We start from the raw sequence: 20,995 nt of genomic DNA on the forward strand, positions 1-20,995 counted from the left end.
TTCGTACACCAAGATGCCCGTTTCTGATGGCATATCTTCGAGATTTGAGCTCTTATAGAGTGCTGATGTTTCATCTTTGAGTGTATCGCACGAATGCCGAGCCTGATGATGTTTGATACCGACCTCGATTTCTTTACTTTGGCCCATACTGGATGCATAACATGTATTTGCTGGTTTGTTACCTAGGTAGGTTTGGGACAGCTAATAGCTTACCGGCGCTATAGCGGGGCTGACTAACGACCCTCGGGCCGTCAGGTACGTCAGCTTCCACGTTGCATCTTTCCGTGCCAATTGGCTGTCGCGCAACCATTACTGCTTTCACTCTTCATCTGTCGCATTTCCTCTGAGTCGCTTCAAGCTTGGGTCTCAGCGGTCGCGACCCCAACTCAATGTCAACAGCATTCCGGTAGCATCATCACTGGACAGCCCTCTCTAGGGCCCCGCAATCGCCATGTCGAAAGAGAACCGCGCCTTCGATACCCAGAGATTGGGTGCTGGTTATGGCTTCGAGTCGCACCCAAAGCGCGCTATTGAAATGCCACCAACATGGGTGCTTCTCGTAGGCTTGGGCTTTCTGCTTTGTGCAATGGGCTTCTGGGTATGAATTCATACACGCATTTGAAGTGATGCACACGACTAATACAACTACGTGTGATAGTTCTATATAGCATTGAATCTCCTAGCACCTACTCCACGACTGCCACGACGTTCCGAGAAACAATACACGACAATTCTACCCGACGGCGCAAGAAGCCATCCAAAGGAACTTCCGTGTTGGCTGGATAAATGGGCGGCAGAGAAGGAGGCGGCGAAGATAGAAGCAGCGAAAGAGCCAGGAAGCAAGGTTGTCATACCACCACAGATGCCTATTGAGGAACCAGAGCTGTTCATGAGCGTCGTGGTACCCGCATACAACGAGGAAGAGCGCCTGGAGGGCATGTTGGAAGAGGCCGTTGACTATTTGGAGAGTCAATATGGCGATGCGCATGCTGGTGGGAAGGGTGAGAAGAGTCAGAAAGGATGGGAGATCCTCATTGTGAGTGATGGTAGTACCGATGGCACCGTTGACAAAGCGCTGGAGTTTGCGAAGGAGCATCAACTCAGCCAGCATCCAAAGTCAAAGCCAGGGCCATGGTCGAAGAACGGTGACGCAAAGGCACCACATTCCACTCACATTCCACACGGCAGCATTCGCGTCATTACACTTGAAGAGAACAGAGGCAAAGGTGGAGCTGTCACACATGGCATGCGGCACGTTCGAGGCCAGTACATCGTCTTCGCGGACGCAGACGGCGCAAGTCGCTTCTCTGACCTCGGAGCCCTTGTTGATGGCTGTCAAAGCATAGAGGACAAACATGGACGTGGTGTCGCCATCGGTTCACGAGCTCACCTTGTCGGTAGTGAAGCCGTTGTCCAACGCTCCAAGCTCCGCAACTTTCTCATGCACTCGTTCCACATCCTCCTGCGCATCATGACACCTCCGGCTACTGCGCGCATCAAGGACACACAGTGCGGCTTCAAGTTATTCTCGCGACCGGCGTTGCCGTACATTGTCCCGTACATGCACTCTGAAGGTTGGATCTTTGATGTCGAGATGTTGATGCTCGCTGAAAGTGCTGATATCGCCATGATTGAAGTTGCGATCGGGTGGAAGGAGGTCATGGGCAGTAAGCTGAACGTAGTCTGGGATAGCATTGGGATGGCGTGGGGTCTCGCGCTTTTGAGAGCTTGTTGGATAACAGGCATCTACCGTAGAGACTAAGTGGCTGAAGGTAGCAAAGAAAATTCTCTTCTAGGTTGCACAAACAAGTCCTTCGTGGGAAAGCTATCGCTGAGTTCCGTTGAGCCGTTCAGAGGTCACCAATTGCTAGGTATGAAAAGCCTCTCAAAATCCTCAATCGTCATATGGTACACGTATCCGCTATTTTGATGATGAGACGTTACGCTAACGATATTGGCTACCACAGAGTGGGCGTCGCCGCTTTGCGATCGTTTGCTCATCAGGATTGGACGCATATTGTAACATGCAGAAGTCAAATGTACGCTTGGGCTTCTTGAGACGTACATTGTCTTTTCTTTCGATGATCGGTTGGATAACGCTACATTCGTCTCCGGACAGCATTATCTGCTCCATCAGTTCATATCTCTTCTTTACTAGTACACAGTCTCTTTTTTCATTATTCACATCACATCCCTTCCAATATATACTTCTTGTAACCTTCACCTGCTGGCGGAAGCTTTGATCGTATCCAGCTCATGGAAGCCCAGGGTAAGGCAAAGACGGTTCAATGATGGACATCATCGATAGATGCACAAGAAGATGCACATAAGGAACTCGAATGTAATTGTGCGCTTTTGCAGTCCCCATCAGAATACATGTCCTTAGATACCTCATCGCTCACTCAAACCTTGCGATCCATCCATCACCAACCCTCTCACCCTTTGCGTCCACTCCACCCCAGAAGATTAGACCGCTACCTGTTTCCATAACATCCGCACCGAAAAATGCTCTCGGTCCAGGATGCAGCTTGCCATCTTCTTCCTCCAGTTGCTTGTCTGAAGGTAGCTGTACTACCGCCTCCGCCCAGGACAGGTGCCCTGTATCAGCACCCAAGGCAGACCTGATAGCATCTTTGATTTTTGCCGGATTGATAGCGTTCTTAAGCGTCATTGACGGCTTAGCCTCCAAGTCACTTGAAGGTATCTGGAGGACCCAGGTGTCGCTGAACTGAGTGACTTCATCTGCGTGCTTGGGATCTTCTGGCTCGGTGTTCGAAACATCAGCAGAGGAATTGTTACGAGCACCAAAGAGATAGACAAGGTAGTTTCTACCCCAGCCAGTAGTTACCGGCAGTAGCGCTCCATCATGCCGTGCACGAGGGCCTGGTGCTAACGGGTTGGTTGGAAACGTGAAAGACTCCCACTTTCTCTCTTCACTCGACGAGGAGATGCTGATGTGGTGCAGCTGACTGCTCATAGGATCGGAACCAGATATCAGCCATAGTTGACCGTTCGCTAGTGCAGCGTTCGATGTTGCGACTGGTGCTGTCGGAAGCTGCGTCCAGTAGCGCGCAGCAATATCGAACTGCCACAGATCTGATGCGTTATCGCCAGAACCATCAACTCCACCAAACAGTATCAGGTGCTGATCATGCGCAAAAAGCTGGGCATTGCGACGTGGTCCAGGGCCGATATCTCCAGTTTCGACATCTCCCTTTGATGGTTGTAGAATATCCCAGCTTTTCCTCTCGGGGCTGAAGAGCCAAATAGAGGACTGTTCATCGATCAGACCGCCACCCTCGTCGCTACCGCCGTATACAGCTACATTCCCATGAAATGCGCAGGCTGCATGGCTCGATCTTGCTGCGGGTGTGTTCCCACCTTCAGATGTTGGCAAAGCCGGGATGATACTATAGTCCATCTCTGGTTTCCCAGAATGTTCAAGAGTGACGATATGCACATGGTTGCTGGCAAGAGCATTGTTCGCAGTGTCGCCACCGAAAACATAAGCTTTGTTACCGATCACTGTGACTGTATGATTGGAGCGTGCCAACGAGCGTCTGAAAGTCAGCTGGGTTCTGACTACAGCAATAGTAAGGTACATACGCCGAAGTATCACCTGTTGCTGTGGCTATGCGTGTAAAGGTAACCTTGAGAGGGAGCGTTGGCTTAGAGACGATGTAAGCAGCGTAGCCTGCTTCTGCTGTGTGTTCAACCACTTCCGCAGCGACATAAGCGCCTGCTGCGATTTCAGCCATGATTTTGGTGCTGATTGGCGAAGGAGTTTCTGACTGGTTACCAGGCAGTGAGTCGATAAGCCTTCGAGGATGAACAATAGTGGCAGACGTGGATGGCTTGGAGAGGGGCGAGGCGAGGGCTAATGCAGGTACGCGGGCGACGATGACGTCAATGGTTCCACAGCGACTGTATCTGCGAGGTCGCCTTTGGGACGCATGTTGCAACCACTCCGTACATCCCAAGAATGCGTCCATACAACATGATGCACAATACCTACACTTGTCACAATAATGACAACACGGTCACAGTCGCTCGACCGCGGATCTCCAAGATGACAGTACCATGTCGCTTGGCTTCTCGGAGCTGATCGTAGATGGCTAAGATTTCTGGGGCAACATACTTCGTTCATTCAATATCAAATTGATGAGACAGATATTGATACTCAGATATACTCGTCACGAATGCAGTGCTATCAGATCAAGCAATATATTGTCGGACCCTCAAAGCCAACCCGCCGTATCACTACCCAATGGTTTCGGCATGATGTCCCAACCGACGGACAGGCCCTCAATGCAGGCGGAGTGTCTTACTGCCTCGAGGACCCCGAGATATGTGTGTCGCGATTCTAGATACTGCTTGACATCCTCCGGCTTCTTGAAATCTCTCCGGTCGAATCCACTTTTGCCATCGTATCGGCCTAAGGACCGCATATATTTCATGACAGCAGCTAAGGATACGCTGACCTCGTAGGCACCCCCATCAGTGGCGCGTTTGTATAATGCAGCTATAATCCCGGTCGCCAATAGATAACCAGCTCCATGATCGAATGCTTGACAGGGCAGGACGCGCATCGGCTCGTTAGCGCCATAGTGCTCGGCCTCTGCCACATTGATACCGGAACAAGTTTGCACAAGTGAATCAAACCCACGGTTGTCAGACCAAGGACCTTCAGGACCGTACGCGCTGAGACTTGCCACGATCAGTCTTGGGTTCGCTTCCATCAACTCTGCCGCACTGAGACCCTTTGCCGCAAGGCTTCCAGGGCGATAGCTCTGGAGGAAAACGTCGGCTGTGGAGAGCAGATCTAGCAGTTTTGCCTTGTCTTCAGCCTTCTTGATATCGAGCTGTACTGTGCGCTTGCCACGCGACAAGTCGATATCTAGATCAGGAAGATCAGGCAAAGATGGCGATGTGATCCATATAACGTCGGCCCCATGCGCAGCTAGTGTTTTTCCAGCCACTGGCGCGGCTATGACTCTGCTCATCTCGACAACGCGGACACCGTGTAAGCACTTGTTCGTCATTTCCGTTGTTGGCTGCGGTGGCATATGCGGCTCAGAGTGTGCATTCCTCTCGAAGAGAACAGGGGTATCCGCGATAGCGCTGGCTTGGGGTAAAGCCTCCCATTGATCGATAGATCGTAGCGCGGCGATTACTGCTCCACGTCGCCATGCTTCGGTCTCCAATTCCACAGCTTTCCATTTCGAAACTTCTCGAGTGACATCTTCTTTCGTCGCATTTGGTGGAAGTCCTAGCACATGTAGTGCGTTCTGATGATGATTCGGGAAAGAATCGTGTATCCTCACATATCCATCAGATGCTTTGTGAAATCCACCAATAGTACCCCAGGGTGGGGACGCGGACTTCCCGTCGACAGTGTACAGTCGCTCAGATTTGAACTCGACACACGCGTGCTCAGCTGGAACCGTGACCCGTGGTATTGAGCATGCGTTCCGAACGGACCAAAGTAGAGCTGCCGCCAGTGCAGACGTTGCAATGGTGGATTGTGCGAGAATGTCGACTTTGAAAGAGGACGGTAGGCATTTGGCATCTAAAGGTAAATGTAATGAGTTGAGAGCTTCCTGTGGTAGACCCAGCGTCTTCCACACGAATGCAACCGAGCCAAATGCATCAAGGTTCAGTCGACCCATTGAATCTGTCGGTGGTAGGGAGACAGGTTCAGCATCCAAGAGATGTATGACGGATCTTTGAGGGATGATGAGATGGCAACAGGCTGCACTGGTTTGACGACGGTAGGCGTTTAAGCCCCAAAAGGTGAGCCACGTAGATCTCAAGAATATGGAAATTTATCCGAGTTCCCATGTCCGAGAATGCAGCGAACTGAGCGTCGGAACATACGATCGGAAAAGCAAGATACAGACATATCATAAGGCAGTACAGTCACAGATCTACAGCCGACGATTGCCGAGTGTAATTATGTAATCAACGCGTGGGCCTAATCGAGTTACCCGCCAGGTTGTTCGGACTTACGCTCAGATTCGTCACGTCACGGGGATGTAGAATGTGCTTTTGTAATTACTGGAGGCCTGGTCCATAGAGTACCAGTGATTAGTTTGTGCGTTGGAGAAAACACATGAATCGTAAATATGTACGAAAATAAATTTAGTACTATACACCAGCTATTTTCCAGACCCAGAACGCCAAGACAATGCAATTCCATGAATGCAAACACACCTATGGTAGCCCGAACTCCGCTTCATGCGCGTGCGTTGGCCACTATACATCATATGTCCCACTAAACACTTCCAGCCACTTCTCCAAACCACTGTCTCAATGCTCCGGCCAACACTCCTGGCAACTCTCTGACATCTCTGACGACAAGGTAATACCTGAATGGGAACTGCTCCATATACTTGTACCTTACGATCTTACCCTCGGGGGTGAATACGGCAGACTGCAAGTCCAAGATAGAGGTTTTCGCTTGGTCTTTGGCAGGCGCCGGCGGCTGGGAACCTGGGTTGTCAGATGGCGCTGGTACCGGTACGAAAGGAGCACCGGCCGAGCTATCGATAATGATGAAGACGATCATCACACGCTCTTCTTGTGCTTTGCGAACAAGACGCTGGATCTCGGCATGGTCATCGCAAAGACCATCACTGACGATGAGCATCAATTGCCAGAGGTCTTCACCTGCTGAACTTGATCCTTTTTGACGAGCATCCTTGAATAGCTCAAGACTCTTGTCAACCAGTCCACGGACATTTGTTTTCTTAGCATCGAAACCGAATTGCTCAAAGACGCGTACACCTGCTTCGGAAGTGAATGGCTTGTCAAACTCATGCGCGACGTTCACTTCGTCCCCGAAGCCCACGACGCTGACTTCACCAACTTCTAGCATCGATAGCGAGCGGGTAACTAGTGTTAGGGTTTTGAGTGCAAGACCACTTGCACCACTGTCGGCCATACTGCCACTGTTGTCTAACGCAATCATGATTTGGTAGCTCCTCTTACTTGGCATACTGCGTCTTAGCCAGATCTTGTCCCGCTTGTAGCCTGAAGCGATGTAGGGGATGATGCGCTTCAAGTTGAGTCGCTTTCCCGTGCGGAAGTCACCGCGGAGCTTTGTAGCGAGAGTTGGCGCGAGAATGAGGCGGAGATGTTCTGTGAGTTGTTGGGAAAGCGAATGCGTCGACGCTTCATGAGCTAGCCAGAGGGAACGTGCGGACGTGGGGTCCATGGAGGATGGTTCAAGGTGAGTGAGCGAGAGCTGGGCTTCAATGTTGTCTGCAGAAGACACTGTAGAAGAAGTGTCTTTGTCGAGTCCGACAGCATCAGCCATGTCTTCGTCTTCTTGGTCGGGGAAGGGTCTTTGTTCGCCGACGAAAGCTTGCGGTTGACCTTCCATAGCGTTCGATTGCGGCTGCTGAGCTTCTTCGTCTTGATCCTGCGTCTCAGGCTCCTCCATCTCGGTGTCTTTGTCAGCTTCCATCATCTCTTCGTCCTTGTCTTCCGGCCGAGTCGGCATCTTGTCTTCCTCTTCATTCATTGGCAGCGCCATGTCGTGATCCAAAGTTTTTGCTTGGTCCTCTGTCGCGGTACCCAATGCTTGTGTATCAGCTTGCTGTTCTTCATCGCCGAGATGCTCAAAGTCCGCGTCAGCCATGTCAATCTCTTTGTCTATCTGCTGAGCCTGCTTTTCATCCTTCTCCTGGGCGTCTTGAATCTGCTTCTGTTGATTGTACCACTTCTCAAGAACATCGCCGAGCTTTTTGAAAGATTGCGTTTCTTTCGACTCCTCGGGCTGCTCTCCGTGTCCGCCAGCGTCTGGTGCAGCTGTTTGCCCAAGCTGCCCGTCTTCAATCGTTGGTGCTTGTTGCTGCTCGGCAGATTCTCCCTCTTGACCTTCGTCCTGGTTTGCGGCACTTGCGGAAGCTTGCTCATTCTTGTTCTTGTGTGCTTCCTCATTGGCTTCGGTCCCTGCACCAGCTTCGGCATTGGGATCAGCTTGATCAGTATCTTTTTGATCGCGAACTTCATCTTCTGGCATGTTTTCGTCTGGAAGAGGAATGGCGTCATCTTCCATGGGCTCGTCACCTTCATCTTCTTGCTCTCCTTCTGGCTGTTCCTCATCTTCAACATGACCAGTGGTGTCTTTCTCATCCTCGCCTTCTTGCTCAGGGCCAATGTCTTCCTCCATGGTATCTGGCTGGCCGGGATCGACCTCCGGATCCATCTCGTCTTCAGGCAGATCGTCGCCCATGTCCATATCGCCAAGATCGTCGTCTTCTTTGCCTTCGTCATCTTGACCATCCATGTTCAAGTCTTCTGGCAAGTCCAATGTCTCTTCTTCCTTTGCGTGGGGATCCATCTGTTCTTTTTCACCAGCACCCACGTTCTCTTCCTGATCCTCGCCTTCCATCTCCATGTCTTCCTCTTCTCCTTCGCCCTCTTTCTTTTCATCTTCCGCTTCTTCCTTTTTGTCCTCGCCAGTCTTCTCATCCTCCTTCTTCTCGGCAGCAACTTGCTCTTCTTGGTCTTCGGTTCCTACGTCGTCTTTCCCTTCTTTGTCCTTGGCGTCATCTTCCTTGCCTCCATCGTCCCACATTTTCTCGTCTACAGCACTAGGGCCGAGATCATCGACACTGCCAACTTCACTTTGCGCATCGTCGTCTCCTTCCTCACCAGACTCGTCGCCCTTATCTTCCTTCTCTCCTACCTCCTCTGTCTCACCCTCCATCTCTTGCTCGCCCATATCGACTGCATCTTCCTGTTCTTCGATACTTCCCTCACGCTCGCCCTTCTGCTCTTGCGCCAGATCCTCGAGATCTTCGTCATCCTCGATGTCTTTGGAGATATCTTCAGCGCCTTCCCCTTCACCAAGGCCAGTACCAGACTCAAGCTTGTCATCTTTGCCCTTTTGTGGATCACTCGATTTCTCTGGAGGTTGACAGAAGCCTTGCGTGCTGATTTGAATGAATGACTTCGAGAGGCGGTGAAGTAGGTTTGCAGTGGATGCATGTAGAGCATCGAAACGGTTGACGATATATCTGTGCGTTGCCACGTATTGGTCTAGAATGGGCTTGACGGAAGTGAACAAAGCGACTATCGCTTGTAAGTTAGCGTCCTCATGAAGGTGTTGCATCTTGTCGAGAAGTGCTTGCAAAGTCTCACTGATGTGAGGAGCGTGTAGGGCCGTCAGTGCAGCTGAAAGAGCTTGCTCCTCTTTAAGGAGCCAGGACGCGTCATCCGTTGAGGCAGGAATGCCCGTCATTGCAACCTCCACATCCTGCATTGAACCTAGGACAAGATCCAGAGAAGTGAGTATATCTTTGGCATAAGCATCAACTGATATGCGCAGACTGTCTGAAGCTTGTACAGTGTTGGTAGCAGGATAGCAGAATAGGAACGGTTCGACTTGCTGAAGTACAGTCCTCGCAATGTCGCTGTTATTAGCGTAAACGCCGAACACTCCCTGAAGTTCTGATAGGAAAGTTTTGACGGAATCGTTGACTTCTTGGTAAGCCAAGGACTGTACGTTGAGCGGCAGCTTTGGCGATTTGTCGTATGCATCAGCAAGGCCTCGGGCAGTGCTGGCCCAAGCGCGCAAGTCGCGGATCAACGCATCAAGTTCAGTCGTCTTCCCAAGCCTGGCTTGCGCATTCACTACGTCGCTTGCAGTTTCGAGCATGGCAGCGAGCCAACGAAGCTGCGGCTGTACGAAGCCAGATACATCTACGTGTTCTGATACCAGTGTTGATTGCTCGTGCTCCAATTGGCACAGGTCGGCGACAAGCGCCATTGGCGCATTGATCAGTTCAAGACTGCATGCAGCCTTGCTGAGCACATTGCGCTGCCGGATAGAGGTATACAACAAGCCCTCCAAGTAACCAATACTCCTTGAAACATCGTTTGCGGTCAGATCACCAGAGTGTTCCCTAGTAGCTGCGCGGACCTGAGGCATAATATTGAGAGCTTTGTGTAGATGATACTCAGCGGCATGACCAATGCTCTCACTCCCTTTCACCAGAGATATAGTTGAGAGTACTGTCGAAAGCTCATCCTGCTTTGCTAAGGTATCCACACTCAGGTTTGAGTTGATGCCCATCTGCCGCAGCAGTTTCATCGTATCGGCGTAGAGCTTGCGCTTCTGGGTCTTGAGATGTTGCACGGATGCCTTGTTTTCCTCTGTGAGCGTAGTGGGAGTAGCCTTCTGTAGCTCGATGATAGAGCCTGAGAGGTCAGTAATAAATTCGCTGATGTATGATGCGCCGTCAACAGTGGCAGTCTTTGGCGTTGTGAGATTGCGCATCATCGAGACCGTGACAGCAAGATTCTTGAAGCGAGTAGGCCTCTCACCCCATCCGGGAATTTTGGTTGCGCAGAGTTCTAGCGCCTCAGGGTTTGTAGCAGTGATGACATTCTCCAAAGAGATGTCATGCAGCAGATGACTTTCATCTGGGAAGCCTGCGTTCATTACACCAGACACAGGACGATTGAGCAATGCTCTGAACTTGCGGACGAGTTTTGTCAACTTGCGATGATTAGCTTTCGCACTTTGCTTCAAGACCTCGATGTTTGTATCCTTCCAGCTTGCAAGCTTAATGACATCGGTGATTTGCTTTTCCAGGGCTTGACGACCTTTGCTAAGAGTTTCGTGCACCGGTTTCTCAAGACGCGAGTAGTAGGCGAGGAAGTTGTCTAGTGCGGCATGCACAATCGTGAAGGCATCGACGTCTTGCATGCGCATAGCTGCGTGTTGGCGAAGCTGTCTTAAAAGCTTAATTCGCTGCTCGAAATGCCCAAGCGTGGTCGCCTCGAAGAATCCTTCCAAAGACTTGAGTAAGTTCTTGACATGTGTCTGCAGGCTCTTCTCATCCTCGCTGCTCTCCGATGCAGCAATGATCGTTTCGTACGCGACAAAAAACCAACTCTTAGCATCGTCATGGTATTTTTCCTCTTCCATGTCGAATAGTCGAGCCCAAGTGGTAAGTTCAAGCTCTCTCCAGCTGACTAGGAGCTTAGTAAGATCATCAAATACGTTCGCGGTATTGTATTCTTTGCTGGCGACTTTTTGCCATTCATGCATGTAAGCATAGAGTTTCTCAGCCTTGGTAATAAATTTTGCGACTGGGTCGACATGCCGGAATTCGAGTGCTTCATCGCACGTGCGTAGAACCTCGGAGAGTGTCGCATGTTCGGGCCAGATTCTGCGGATCTGGCGGTAGCGTGCCTGAATTTGGTGAATAAGTTGGATGAGACGCTTGGCTTCCGAAAGATTGGCATCGAAGTAGAAATTGTAGGTTCTCGCTGTGCTGGCAGTTGACAGCGCGTTGATCTTCTTCTCTAGCGCGAGATAGATGGTTGGCAGGACGTCTTCGTGCTTGCTACCATGGCTCTTGCTACCCGATATACGATTGAGTTCCGTAGCACACCACTCTAGTAGCGCCTTGATGGAGTCTGGGGCGTCCCTGCCCTGAACGAAGAGCTCGGCATGTAAGTTGGCAAGTCTGATGGCATAGTCGCGAGAGTTAGAGGGCAATTTGGTTGGCTTGATCTCGTCCTCCTGATCTGCGTCGTAGTCTGGAAACAGTGTCGGGTCCTCGTCAACTTCGTCGTCATCCATTCCACGGTAAGTGTACAGACTTGAGTTTTGAGCCTCTTTCTCCTGGTCTTGAACTAGCTTGGTTTTCCAATCACTGTACAAACTAGCGAACAGATCATGCAGTAGATTTCTGGCTACAGGTGTAGTCATAGCAGCCGGATCGGTATTGCTCAGCACGAGCAAGTAATTCAAAGTATGCCATCTGAGGTCGATAGCATGTTCGCGCTGAGCCAGGCTTTCTTCCATGATCTCCAACACCGATTCCGATCTCTCCATTGGCTTGGATCGGCCGAAGAAAGGCGTCTGCGATGATATGTATGCCAAGCTCTTGGTGACGTTGCTCTGGACGTTCTTCTCTTCTTCTCTCTGACCCATGTTAAGACCAACCTGCAGACAAACGAGAAAGCCGACTGCGATATCTGTGATGTCGTCATATCCCCGATATCCTTCTGTTAGTCGCTGGATAATCCGCAGGATGTTTTGCTGTAAGGTGATGTCATGAGCCGCTTCTCGTACTGACATTGACTGGTTCAAAAGAGGTTGAATAGTGCTTAGCAAGTTCGTAAAATCGCCTTGAAGATCATCGAGCTCGGAGATGGTAGGGCGAACGATAGCCGGCACAGGTGGCTCTTGACCCATGTTGTTGATCACATCCTCGACTTGTCGGATACGGAAGCTTGTGTATTGCCCAGTAGAGTCGACTTGGAACATTCTCAACGCACCAAGTGCTTTCAGAAGTGAATTTTTCTCCGCGGTGAACATATCGCGTTCGATCATAGGCCTGAGTGCGGGATCGTGTGGGTAATTTGGGACATACAACTGTAAGCCCAGAAGACCCAAGTGAATCCATGCTGCTGAGTCGACAACAGAATCGTGCGATCGAGCGCAGTTTGCGATGCCAGCCTCTAAAGTCGATCGATAGAAATCGGGAATATTGGCATCCGAGGATACTATAGCAGAGCCTCCACTCACCGCCTCAACAACTATGTTGGAGTGCGATGAGATGATCTCGTTATAAATATCCCTGTAAAGTAGGTCCAGCGCGACGTTTTGGTCTTTCGTTATGCGACCAGCGTCAAGTGATACTTGTTGAGAGAGGACTTGTAATTCTGTCTCGAACCGGTCGAGCTGTGCCAGCTGAACTTCATCAGCACCATACAGTTTTCCAAGTACTGCAGTGTGAAATCGGCCTTGAAGTACCATAGCGTTCGCTGACTTGCGCGTCAGTCCGAGATGGCGGTACAACTTGGTAAAATGCACCGATCCATGATAAGATCGCCCAAACGCGAGATCTACGAGTTTGGTTGCACGTCGGGCAAATAGGGCTGACTTTGCGCGGGTGTTTGCAACAGCTGCTGTAGGCGATACATCTCGGCCGGTATCGGTATCGTTACGGGCAATGTCTAGGAACTGACAGAGACCCTCAAATTCGTCCTCGAAGTATGGAGTGATCAACATGTTGTCTTCGCCGATGTTCTGCTCCAGATCATGAATAGCTATACTGAGACCTGTGACAAGTTCCTTGGCATCTACTTGATTCTTTCGAACGAGGCTTAAGGAGCTAGCGACTCTTTCGCGTAGCTGTATCATCTCATCCACGCGTAGAGTTGACTGCCACATAACCGCATCAAGTCTGTCAGCTAAGCTTTCTAGTTCCAAGATAGCATTCAGCTGACTGTGGGTCGTGGGCGTAGAGGCTTTGAAGACGCGCCAGATATGTTCCATGCCCATGCCAGTGGTGAGCTGAACGTCAGACCCAAACACACCGATCTGCTTGGAGAGTGCATTGCTGATAGATTGTACGAGGTCACCTGATTCTCCAGCTATTGTGGGAGTAGCTGATGCCAACATCTTCAGATATGTCTGGAAAGTGGCACGATCGAACGTGGAGGCAGTAGTGAGAGCGTGGAAGGCCCAGAACAACGTCCGCAATGGCTTAAGGAAAGCGATGTCGAATTGATGGTCTTGCTGAAGCGCATTCCAAAAGCCTTCCACGACTTTGACCATACCTTGCCAGTATGCATGCAGGAACGCCGGCAGCTTCTGCCTCTCTTTGCGGCGTTCGAATCGAGCGGAAGGGAGGTCTTGGATAGCCTGTTGCATCTTGTACAGATCAAACATGATCTCGTACATGGACGCACTCAAGACATTCAGTGTCCTCGATTCTTCCGTATGATTGAGCAACAGCTCGTTGTTCAAGGGATGGAAAGAGCGTAGTCTTATCAGCTCCTCTGTTCCTAGCTTGTTGTAAACCTTCGTCGCATGTGGTTTCCATGTTGTCTCCAGAAACCCAGAAAATTGCTGAATTCCATGATCGATACTTGTTTGGACTACCACGGGTGATGATTGTGTGTGGTCATGGTCATTGGATCCATTCCGTAGCACAGAGGAACTCAATACAAGACCTTGTCGCGCTTGCTTGGTAAAACCTGCCAATAAGTCGTTGTCCTGGAGTCCCAAATGCTCGAAACGTTGTTCCAAAGTTGCCGACAGATGGTCTTCGTGTTCTTGGAATTGGCGATACCGGTACATAGTGGAGTCAAGCGGATATTGTACCACCGGTCGATCGTTTTGAATAGCCTTATCATCGCCTTCTAGCAAACATATCTCGACAGCTCTGTTCCGCATTGCTCTTGACAGCTCTCCGTATTTCGCATCCATGGTCATGAAAATACGGAAGTTTGGGTGTGGGCGCACGATGCGTGCTTCGCCATCATCTGTTGAATGTTCGTTGATTGAAAGGTAGCCGTTGGGCTCCAGTAGCGAGTTCAACCGATCCAAAACAGCGCTTGAGCACAGGTTTGCGTTGTCAAGCACGAGCCATTTGCCCTGCTCAAGCGAGCGGATAAGAATTCCATCGACCCATTGAAAACGTGCGCCATCGATTTGTTGGTGGGAAGCCTGAAGTGACGAGTGCAGCTTGTGGGCCAGCTCAGACGCTTCAGGGCTGAGTCCTGCAAGGCTTTCGAGAAACTGTACCGCACCACCACTGTCGCTCGCGAAGGAGCCATCCTGAAGATGTTCCAATAGTCGAAGATGCACGGCCAAATGTGTTGTGCTGGTCGCGAGATGTCTTCGTATGATTTCTTCCGCCTGCCCAAGGTATCGATGGACTTCTCGTGTGGGGTCCAACTGCTCATATCCACCAACAAGATCCATGGCGTCAACATCTGCGTTCATGGAGAAGGTGATCAGGTCCGTACCGACAAAGCTTGCTAATTGATTGATCATAGCAGTCTTACCCGAGCCCGGCGGACCAACGATGATGACTGGCCAATTCTGCTTGACGCTGACCAAAAGAGCTTCCATTGGACCTAGCTGCGAGGAGCGCAGAGTTGACATAGAATCTGGTCGGGCCAGTGCAGTGTCGCGTGGTAGCAAGCCTAGGCCGACCTGAATAGCCTGTGTGCTCAGATTGTGGAAAAGACTGATGCGTGGCTGGTGGACGCCATACTGGCTCTCAAATACCCTATGTAGCCGGACACGATCGCTCTCTGAGCGGAAGCGCTGGGCGAAAATAGTGTCCAAGAAGTCGCGTGCTGAACCTGGAAAATCTTTCGAGGTGAGAAGCTGCAGCCAGCGTAAGGTATCACGCAGGTTGAATTCCCAAGGTGCGCCAAGAGTACCGAATGCGCGTCGGTTGACCACTTGGTTGTCCAACTCTGCAACAAATCGGATAAGCTTAGCCACTTCGTGCTCCTCGATGCCAGGGAAAACCTTATGGCAAATGAGGGTGAGGTCTTCTGGACGGAAAACGTCGGCATACACGACAGTAAATCGGTTGACGAAGGATGCGGGTAGTCCCTTACGGCCACCGCCCTGGTGGTGCGGATTTTGCGCTGCAAAGACCCTGAAGTCTCGGTGCTTATAGAATGTTTGGTCCAGCTCGGAGATATAGACCTCACCACGATGATCAAGGACGGCGTTGAGGCCTTCAAGTACGGACTGTGACGCCAGGTTCATCTCGTCAAGAAGTACCCAATCACCATTCTTCATGGCTTTGAGGAACGGCGCGTCACGCCAAGCGAAAGTACCGGCGGCGCCTCCTTCGACAGGCACATCTGATCCAAAAAGATCCATAAGGTCCGTTTGTTCAGAAAGATTGAGACGCGTCAAAGGCTTGCCGATAGCTTTAGCCAGGGCAGTGACCAGTGTGGTCTTACCCACACCAGGATTACCCTCCAACAAGATTGGCTTTGGAAGCTGTAGGGCGCGGATTACACGCATCGCATTGGAACGAGTAGTCGGTGCTTCCAGCGCGAAGTTCGATGCCTGCGAGGCCGCCGATGAGAACTTGGGGATAGAAAAAGATCCCAAACGGAAGAAATGCTCAGTGCTCGCAATGTCAATGGCTCCAAAGTACATGGGTGCGACGTCTTGGCCCAGGAGCTTGCTCAGATGATGCAGACATGACGTCTTCTCGTCATCGATCGTGGCTGCAGAGATGGCAAGCAAGCCTGCTGGGTTGGCTCCAAGTGTATCGATGAAAACCATTGCCGCACCGTGAACGACACCGAAAATGGGATCGTCGTGCTTCATGTCGTTGATGAAAGACACCCATGCTAAAGTGTCACGGATCGATATCGAAGATGCGACGGAGGTGTTGTACTTGTCGTTGAACCACTGTGAGAATGAAACGATGGCTCCAGCGAAGTGACTTAGGCTAGGCTCCAACTTTGATCGTACGATTTCCAGGATGTCATCAAGATCTGACATTGCAGGAACCCATATCTCCGTGAAGCGATTCCGAAGGGCTGGCGAGAGCTCTTTCTTGCCATAATCTCCACCTGGGTTCATAGTTGCAAGGAACTGAAATCCGTCGCTAGCTGTAATGTGCGAGTCAACAGGACCCTTCTCTGCAAGCAGTAGACTTCGTGAGGGTTCAAGAACACTGTTCAGACGCTCGAGAACAGAGTCATCAGCTAGAGAGATCTCATCAAGGAGGAAGTAGTGACCTTGTTTCATCGCATGTACCAAGCTACCATCTGCCCATTCAAACAAGGCACTGGCCTTGGCTCGGCTGACCAGTATAGATTTGCGAACCTCATCAGGGAAAGAATCAGGTGATTCTTTCGCGACTTTATCATACAACGCCATAAGTTCTTCGGAGCCCAGCGAAGTCGGATCGCTTTGCAGGCTTTCTCTTGAGATTCCGGTGAGTGCCTGGAGCACCTGCTCCCTCACAGAGTCTTCGATGGCAGCTCGGTTCCTGATGGGTCGTTGGGCACCTATCAAATCGCCAGTCTCTGTGTTCTGGTGCGCGTTGACGATGTGAAGTCGATTGTTGAACTGATCAGCAAGCAATTGGCAGACGGTCGTCTTTCCACAACCCGTCTCTCCAATAAGTAGGACAGGTTCATTGTTACGGATAGCATGTGCAACAAGGACAGAAAGGCGACGCATCGCGCGTGTCCAAACAACAGCAGTGTTGACTTTGGTCACACCATTGCTAAGTCCCTCAATATTCGACAAGCTGTCGGGACTGAACAACCGCTCTTCGTCAATCGTCACTTTGGGGCCCTTCTCGCTCATCACGGTTTCCAGGATCTTCTTGACAGCGACTCGCTCTTCCTCTTTACGCACACGCTCTGCAAGAAGCATGTAACCATTGTTTGCAAGATCCTGCACGGTGTCTGCTTTCCGTTGTGCCCATCTAAACAAGTCTCGTAGCGTTGCGAAACTCTTCTGCTCAAAGATGCGATTCTCTTGTCGAAGTGTAGAAAGCTCCCGATAGACTTTCACAATCCGTTTACACCATGTTTCCGGAATCATAGTGCGGCGATGTAAAATCTCAGTCAATTCTTCTACCGGTATGTCGTCGAAGTGTAGTTCCAGAAATCGGTTACGGAAAGCTCGTGATAGAACTTTGCGTCCTCCATACAAACCAGCCGGATTTTGCGTGGCAAAGAGCATGAAGTCCTCATGCGGCCGAACAACTTCCTGTGTTTCCGGAATCAGAAGTTCCCGATTGTCGTCGAGCAGGCGATTGAGGGCTTCCAGAACGTCTGTGGGTGCCAAGTTGAGCTCGTCTAGGACAATCCAGTGGCCTTCACGAAGTGCTCGCACCAGGATACCTTCCTGGAATGTGAGCTTTCCGTCAGCACCAGAAATATACGAGCCCAAGTACTCTTGCAAGTCAGTATGCTCGTGATTGTTGATACGGACGAATCTGTTCCCTGATCGTTTGGCGAGATATTCGATCATACTTGTCTTACCGGACGAAGTGGGTCCTTGAATTAACACTGGGTACTTTCGTGTAGAAGCGGCTCGAATGAGGTTATTCATGTTGCGTTGAACAAAAGGGGTGATGATGTAGTGTGACTGCTCTTCCACATCATGTACACCTTGCCGAAGCCAATAGTGGCCTTGTCTGACGTAGCCTCGACCATCCGAAGGTTGCTGAAGGGGCTTTCCGAGCTCAGCCTTCATGGAAGCTTTTTGAGGGAACAGGTGTTTGGTAATGAGTGGCGCGACTAGGTCTTCAGAAGCCTTTCCTAGGAATGTCAAGAAACTCATGTGGAAACCTTCATACAAGGCTCGACGGAGGGTGCAGAGAGGTGCAATATCCCTGGCGTATGACAGTGTTCGTGTCAATGTTCGTAGACTGAAGTGAGCTTTTTGGTCAGCGCCATCCACGAGCATATTGGCTTTGGCGAGCCTTTGGATGTCGAGATACAGTGTAGTGACATCGCGTGCTACTCGTACTATTGCTGGATCTGTCCCATCACCACCCAGATATTTCTCCACAATATTGCGCAAGCTCTTCTCATCACTGTCTGGACTCTCAACAAAGAGCTCCGTGAACCGTGATCGGATGCCTGGCGGCAGATCCTTCTTGCCTACATCGGTTGCCGGGTTCATCGCGGCGAACACTCTGAAATTGGGATGCGCGACCACTCGTTCAACGTTGCCAGTCTCTGTTAACAGTATCGATGGGTTTCCGTCTGGTCCTCCGCCCAAAAGATCAGTAAGCGCCTCTAAAGTATCTGAGGACGCCAAGTTGATCTCGTCGAGAAGTACCCAGTCACCATTCCTGACTGCTTTGACGATATTGCCTTCCAGAAAAGAGAAAGCAAATGCCTCTGAACCGCCAGAGAGCTGCGCCTCTAGGTCATGGAGGTCGGTTGCGAATTTCTCCCATCGAGCCGTTGGAAAGTTGACAGGTAATGAGTCCATCTTCCGCTTCTTCTTTGGCTGACCACCGTCAGGATCTGGGGACGACGTCTGTGATTCGTGCGACTTCCGGGCGGCGTCTACCATCTTCAGTGCCTCGCGCCAGAGTGCACACACGCGCTTCCACTCGCCTTTTGCGACGCGTTTCCCGAGCATTTCCATGAACCGTAGATTTTTCTTTCTCGAGAACGTAGTATCGAAAATCTCGTCAAATTCGTCCTTGAGGGGAATCACTAGGCTGCGCACATTGACAGGCTTGAATCCACCAAGCAAGTCGCCACTCTCGCTTTGCTGTGACAGATTGAAAGCTACCAGTTTTCGGCCAAGCTGCTCAGCCAGATACTGAATGCATGTAGTCTTTCCGGTTCCCGTCTCACCCACTAATAGAAGTGGCTCCTGGCGATCGACTGCTACAGCTACCTTTTCGAGTAGCCGTAGGGTGTAGTCGTTGGTTGAGAACGGTCGCCCTGAGCCAAGTTTCTTCGAGGACTTATGCTTGGACAGTCTCGCTCGTCCAATTTGGATAGCACCAGATGCCGTGATCTTCGAAGGTACCTGAAGCTTGATTTCACGATTTCGTAGTAGGTGATCACGTCGCTGGGGATCGATATGTAACTCTTCAGCCACACATGACATGACCTTCAGCCGAGCGCTCTCGGTGCGGAGACTTCCAGCAAAGCAGTCGAATGCCTCCATGAATATGTCGTCCTTTTGTGCGTTGTTGAAAGATGCGGTTTGTCCAAGAAGCACTGCTATCCGATCGCACCACTTGAGCAAATCTCGTGGCGTCATGGCTCGAAGCGACGTACCGTTCTCGGATGAGAACTTTGCATCTGAGTACAGCTCCATCAATCGCGCATAGACTTCCATGATGCCGGAAAGGTGTTTCTGCAGGGCAGGATACTTGGCGTGTATCACTTGGCGGAATTCGTCTAATTGTGGCATTTGCACAGTAATTGGGTTCCAGAATCGATGACCGATCATACTCTGACGGGGTATGATCTCTTTGCCCCGTGGGTTGAGGGTGCTTCGCATGGTCGCGATGATACGGAAACCACGTGCCGCTCGTATGGTCTCTCCTCTGCTAGGTATGAGCAGCTCACCGCGCTCGATGAGCGGTAGCAGGGTGCTGATGACCTCGTTTGGTGCTCTATCGAGATCTTCAATGAAGATCCATCTTCCTTCTCGAACAGCCGTAGTAAGCACACCTGCGCGCCATGCGAACGTTCCCGGTTTGGCGCCGGTTGTGTACATGCCAATTAATAGTTTGGCGTCGCTCTGTTCATTCAGATGGAGGGTAACCATCTTATCCAGCTTGTTAAGTTGCCATGCGAAATGGCGGGTAAGAAGCGTCTTGCCTGAGCCTGCGAGTCCAGTGAGTAGGATTGGGCTAGATTCAAGAAGTCCATAGGCGATTTTCTTCAAGTTCTGTTCTGTAGTAGCAGTCGGAACCAGCTCAGTAGGCCTCTCCTGGGATGGTGCACCGTCTAATCGAGGCAACAGGACACCATTGACGTTGACCGTATATGGTGACAGGTCTTGTTGCACAGCTACTGCCTGAGTCACATCAGTGAAACTGTTCTGGCTCAACTTCTTTTGCAAGTCTTTCCATCGCTTCTCTTCCCATAACGACAAGAACCGGTAGTCGATTTGTTGCCCTTCCCATGGGCCTTCAATCTCCCCGTCTCCAACAAAGTTCTTCATAATCTCTTGGGTGGCATAATCCGCTGTGTGCACGTAGATGCAAAGCGTCCGTATGGCCAGATACCGCACAATGCGGCTCGAGTGGTGGAAAAGGCTCTCCAGAGCTAGTGGTCGTACAAAATGGGTAAAGTTCTTGCAGTCGTAGCTGAGGAGTCGGAAGGTTCCCAACAGAACTTCTATTAAATCCGAATCTTGAATCGCTGTGGCCGCATGATTTGAAGCGTTAGACCCAATCACTGGCGAATCTGACGTATGTGATAGAAATCGCTCCACGTGCTCTGCGAGATGAGGCGCAAATGGTAGTAATCGTCCAAAAGCTGCAACCTTCGCGTCGGTCTTCGCGCCAGACTGTATCCACCGCGCACATAGCTCTGTGAGAAGTCCGCCATGTTGAACGAAAATATCGTCCGTCGATCCAGGCCTCAGCGCTTCGGTAGCAAGCGCGTTAATATTGACCATTTCACCGGTCTTGCGAGTATTAATTCCTTCCATTTCTGCAGGGACTGATTCGTGATTCGCTTTCGGGGCGCCTTCCCA

The 20,995-nt window shown here is 50.8% G+C and overlaps 3 protein-coding genes across 3 annotated transcripts; 1 reads left to right on the plus strand and 2 right to left on the minus strand.

Moving 5' to 3' along the window:
* Positions 1 to 451: 451 nt before the first annotated feature.
* On the plus strand, positions 452 to 1,762 carry GT037_004546 (glycosyltransferase family 2 protein; the record flags this gene model as incomplete). The annotated part of the gene is made up of 2 exons (XM_038929593.1): positions 452 to 598; positions 659 to 1,762. The coding sequence occupies 2 exons, from the start codon at positions 452 to 454 to the stop codon at positions 1,760 to 1,762; spliced, it is 1,251 nt and encodes a 416-aa protein (XP_038787865.1).
* Positions 1,763 to 2,398: 636 nt separating this feature from the next.
* Positions 2,399 to 3,758, minus strand: GT037_004547 (uncharacterized protein; the record flags this gene model as incomplete). The annotated part of the gene is made up of 2 exons (XM_038929594.1): positions 2,399 to 3,560; positions 3,607 to 3,758. The coding sequence occupies 2 exons, from the start codon at positions 3,756 to 3,758 to the stop codon at positions 2,399 to 2,401; spliced, it is 1,314 nt and encodes a 437-aa protein (XP_038787866.1).
* Positions 3,759 to 4,238: 480 nt separating this feature from the next.
* Positions 4,239 to 20,950, minus strand: GT037_004548 (midasin; the record flags this gene model as incomplete). The annotated part of the gene is made up of 3 exons (XM_038929595.1): positions 4,239 to 5,674; positions 6,412 to 12,718; positions 12,782 to 20,950. 3 exons carry the CDS (start codon positions 20,948 to 20,950, stop codon positions 4,239 to 4,241), a joined length of 15,912 nt encoding a protein of 5,303 aa, XP_038787867.1.
* Positions 20,951 to 20,995: the final 45 nt, after the last annotated feature.

The sequence above is a fragment of the Alternaria burnsii genome (genome assembly GCF_013036055.1).
Source record: "Alternaria burnsii strain CBS107.38 chromosome Unknown 698, whole genome shotgun sequence".
NCBI lineage: Eukaryota > Fungi > Ascomycota > Dothideomycetes > Pleosporales > Pleosporaceae > Alternaria > Alternaria burnsii.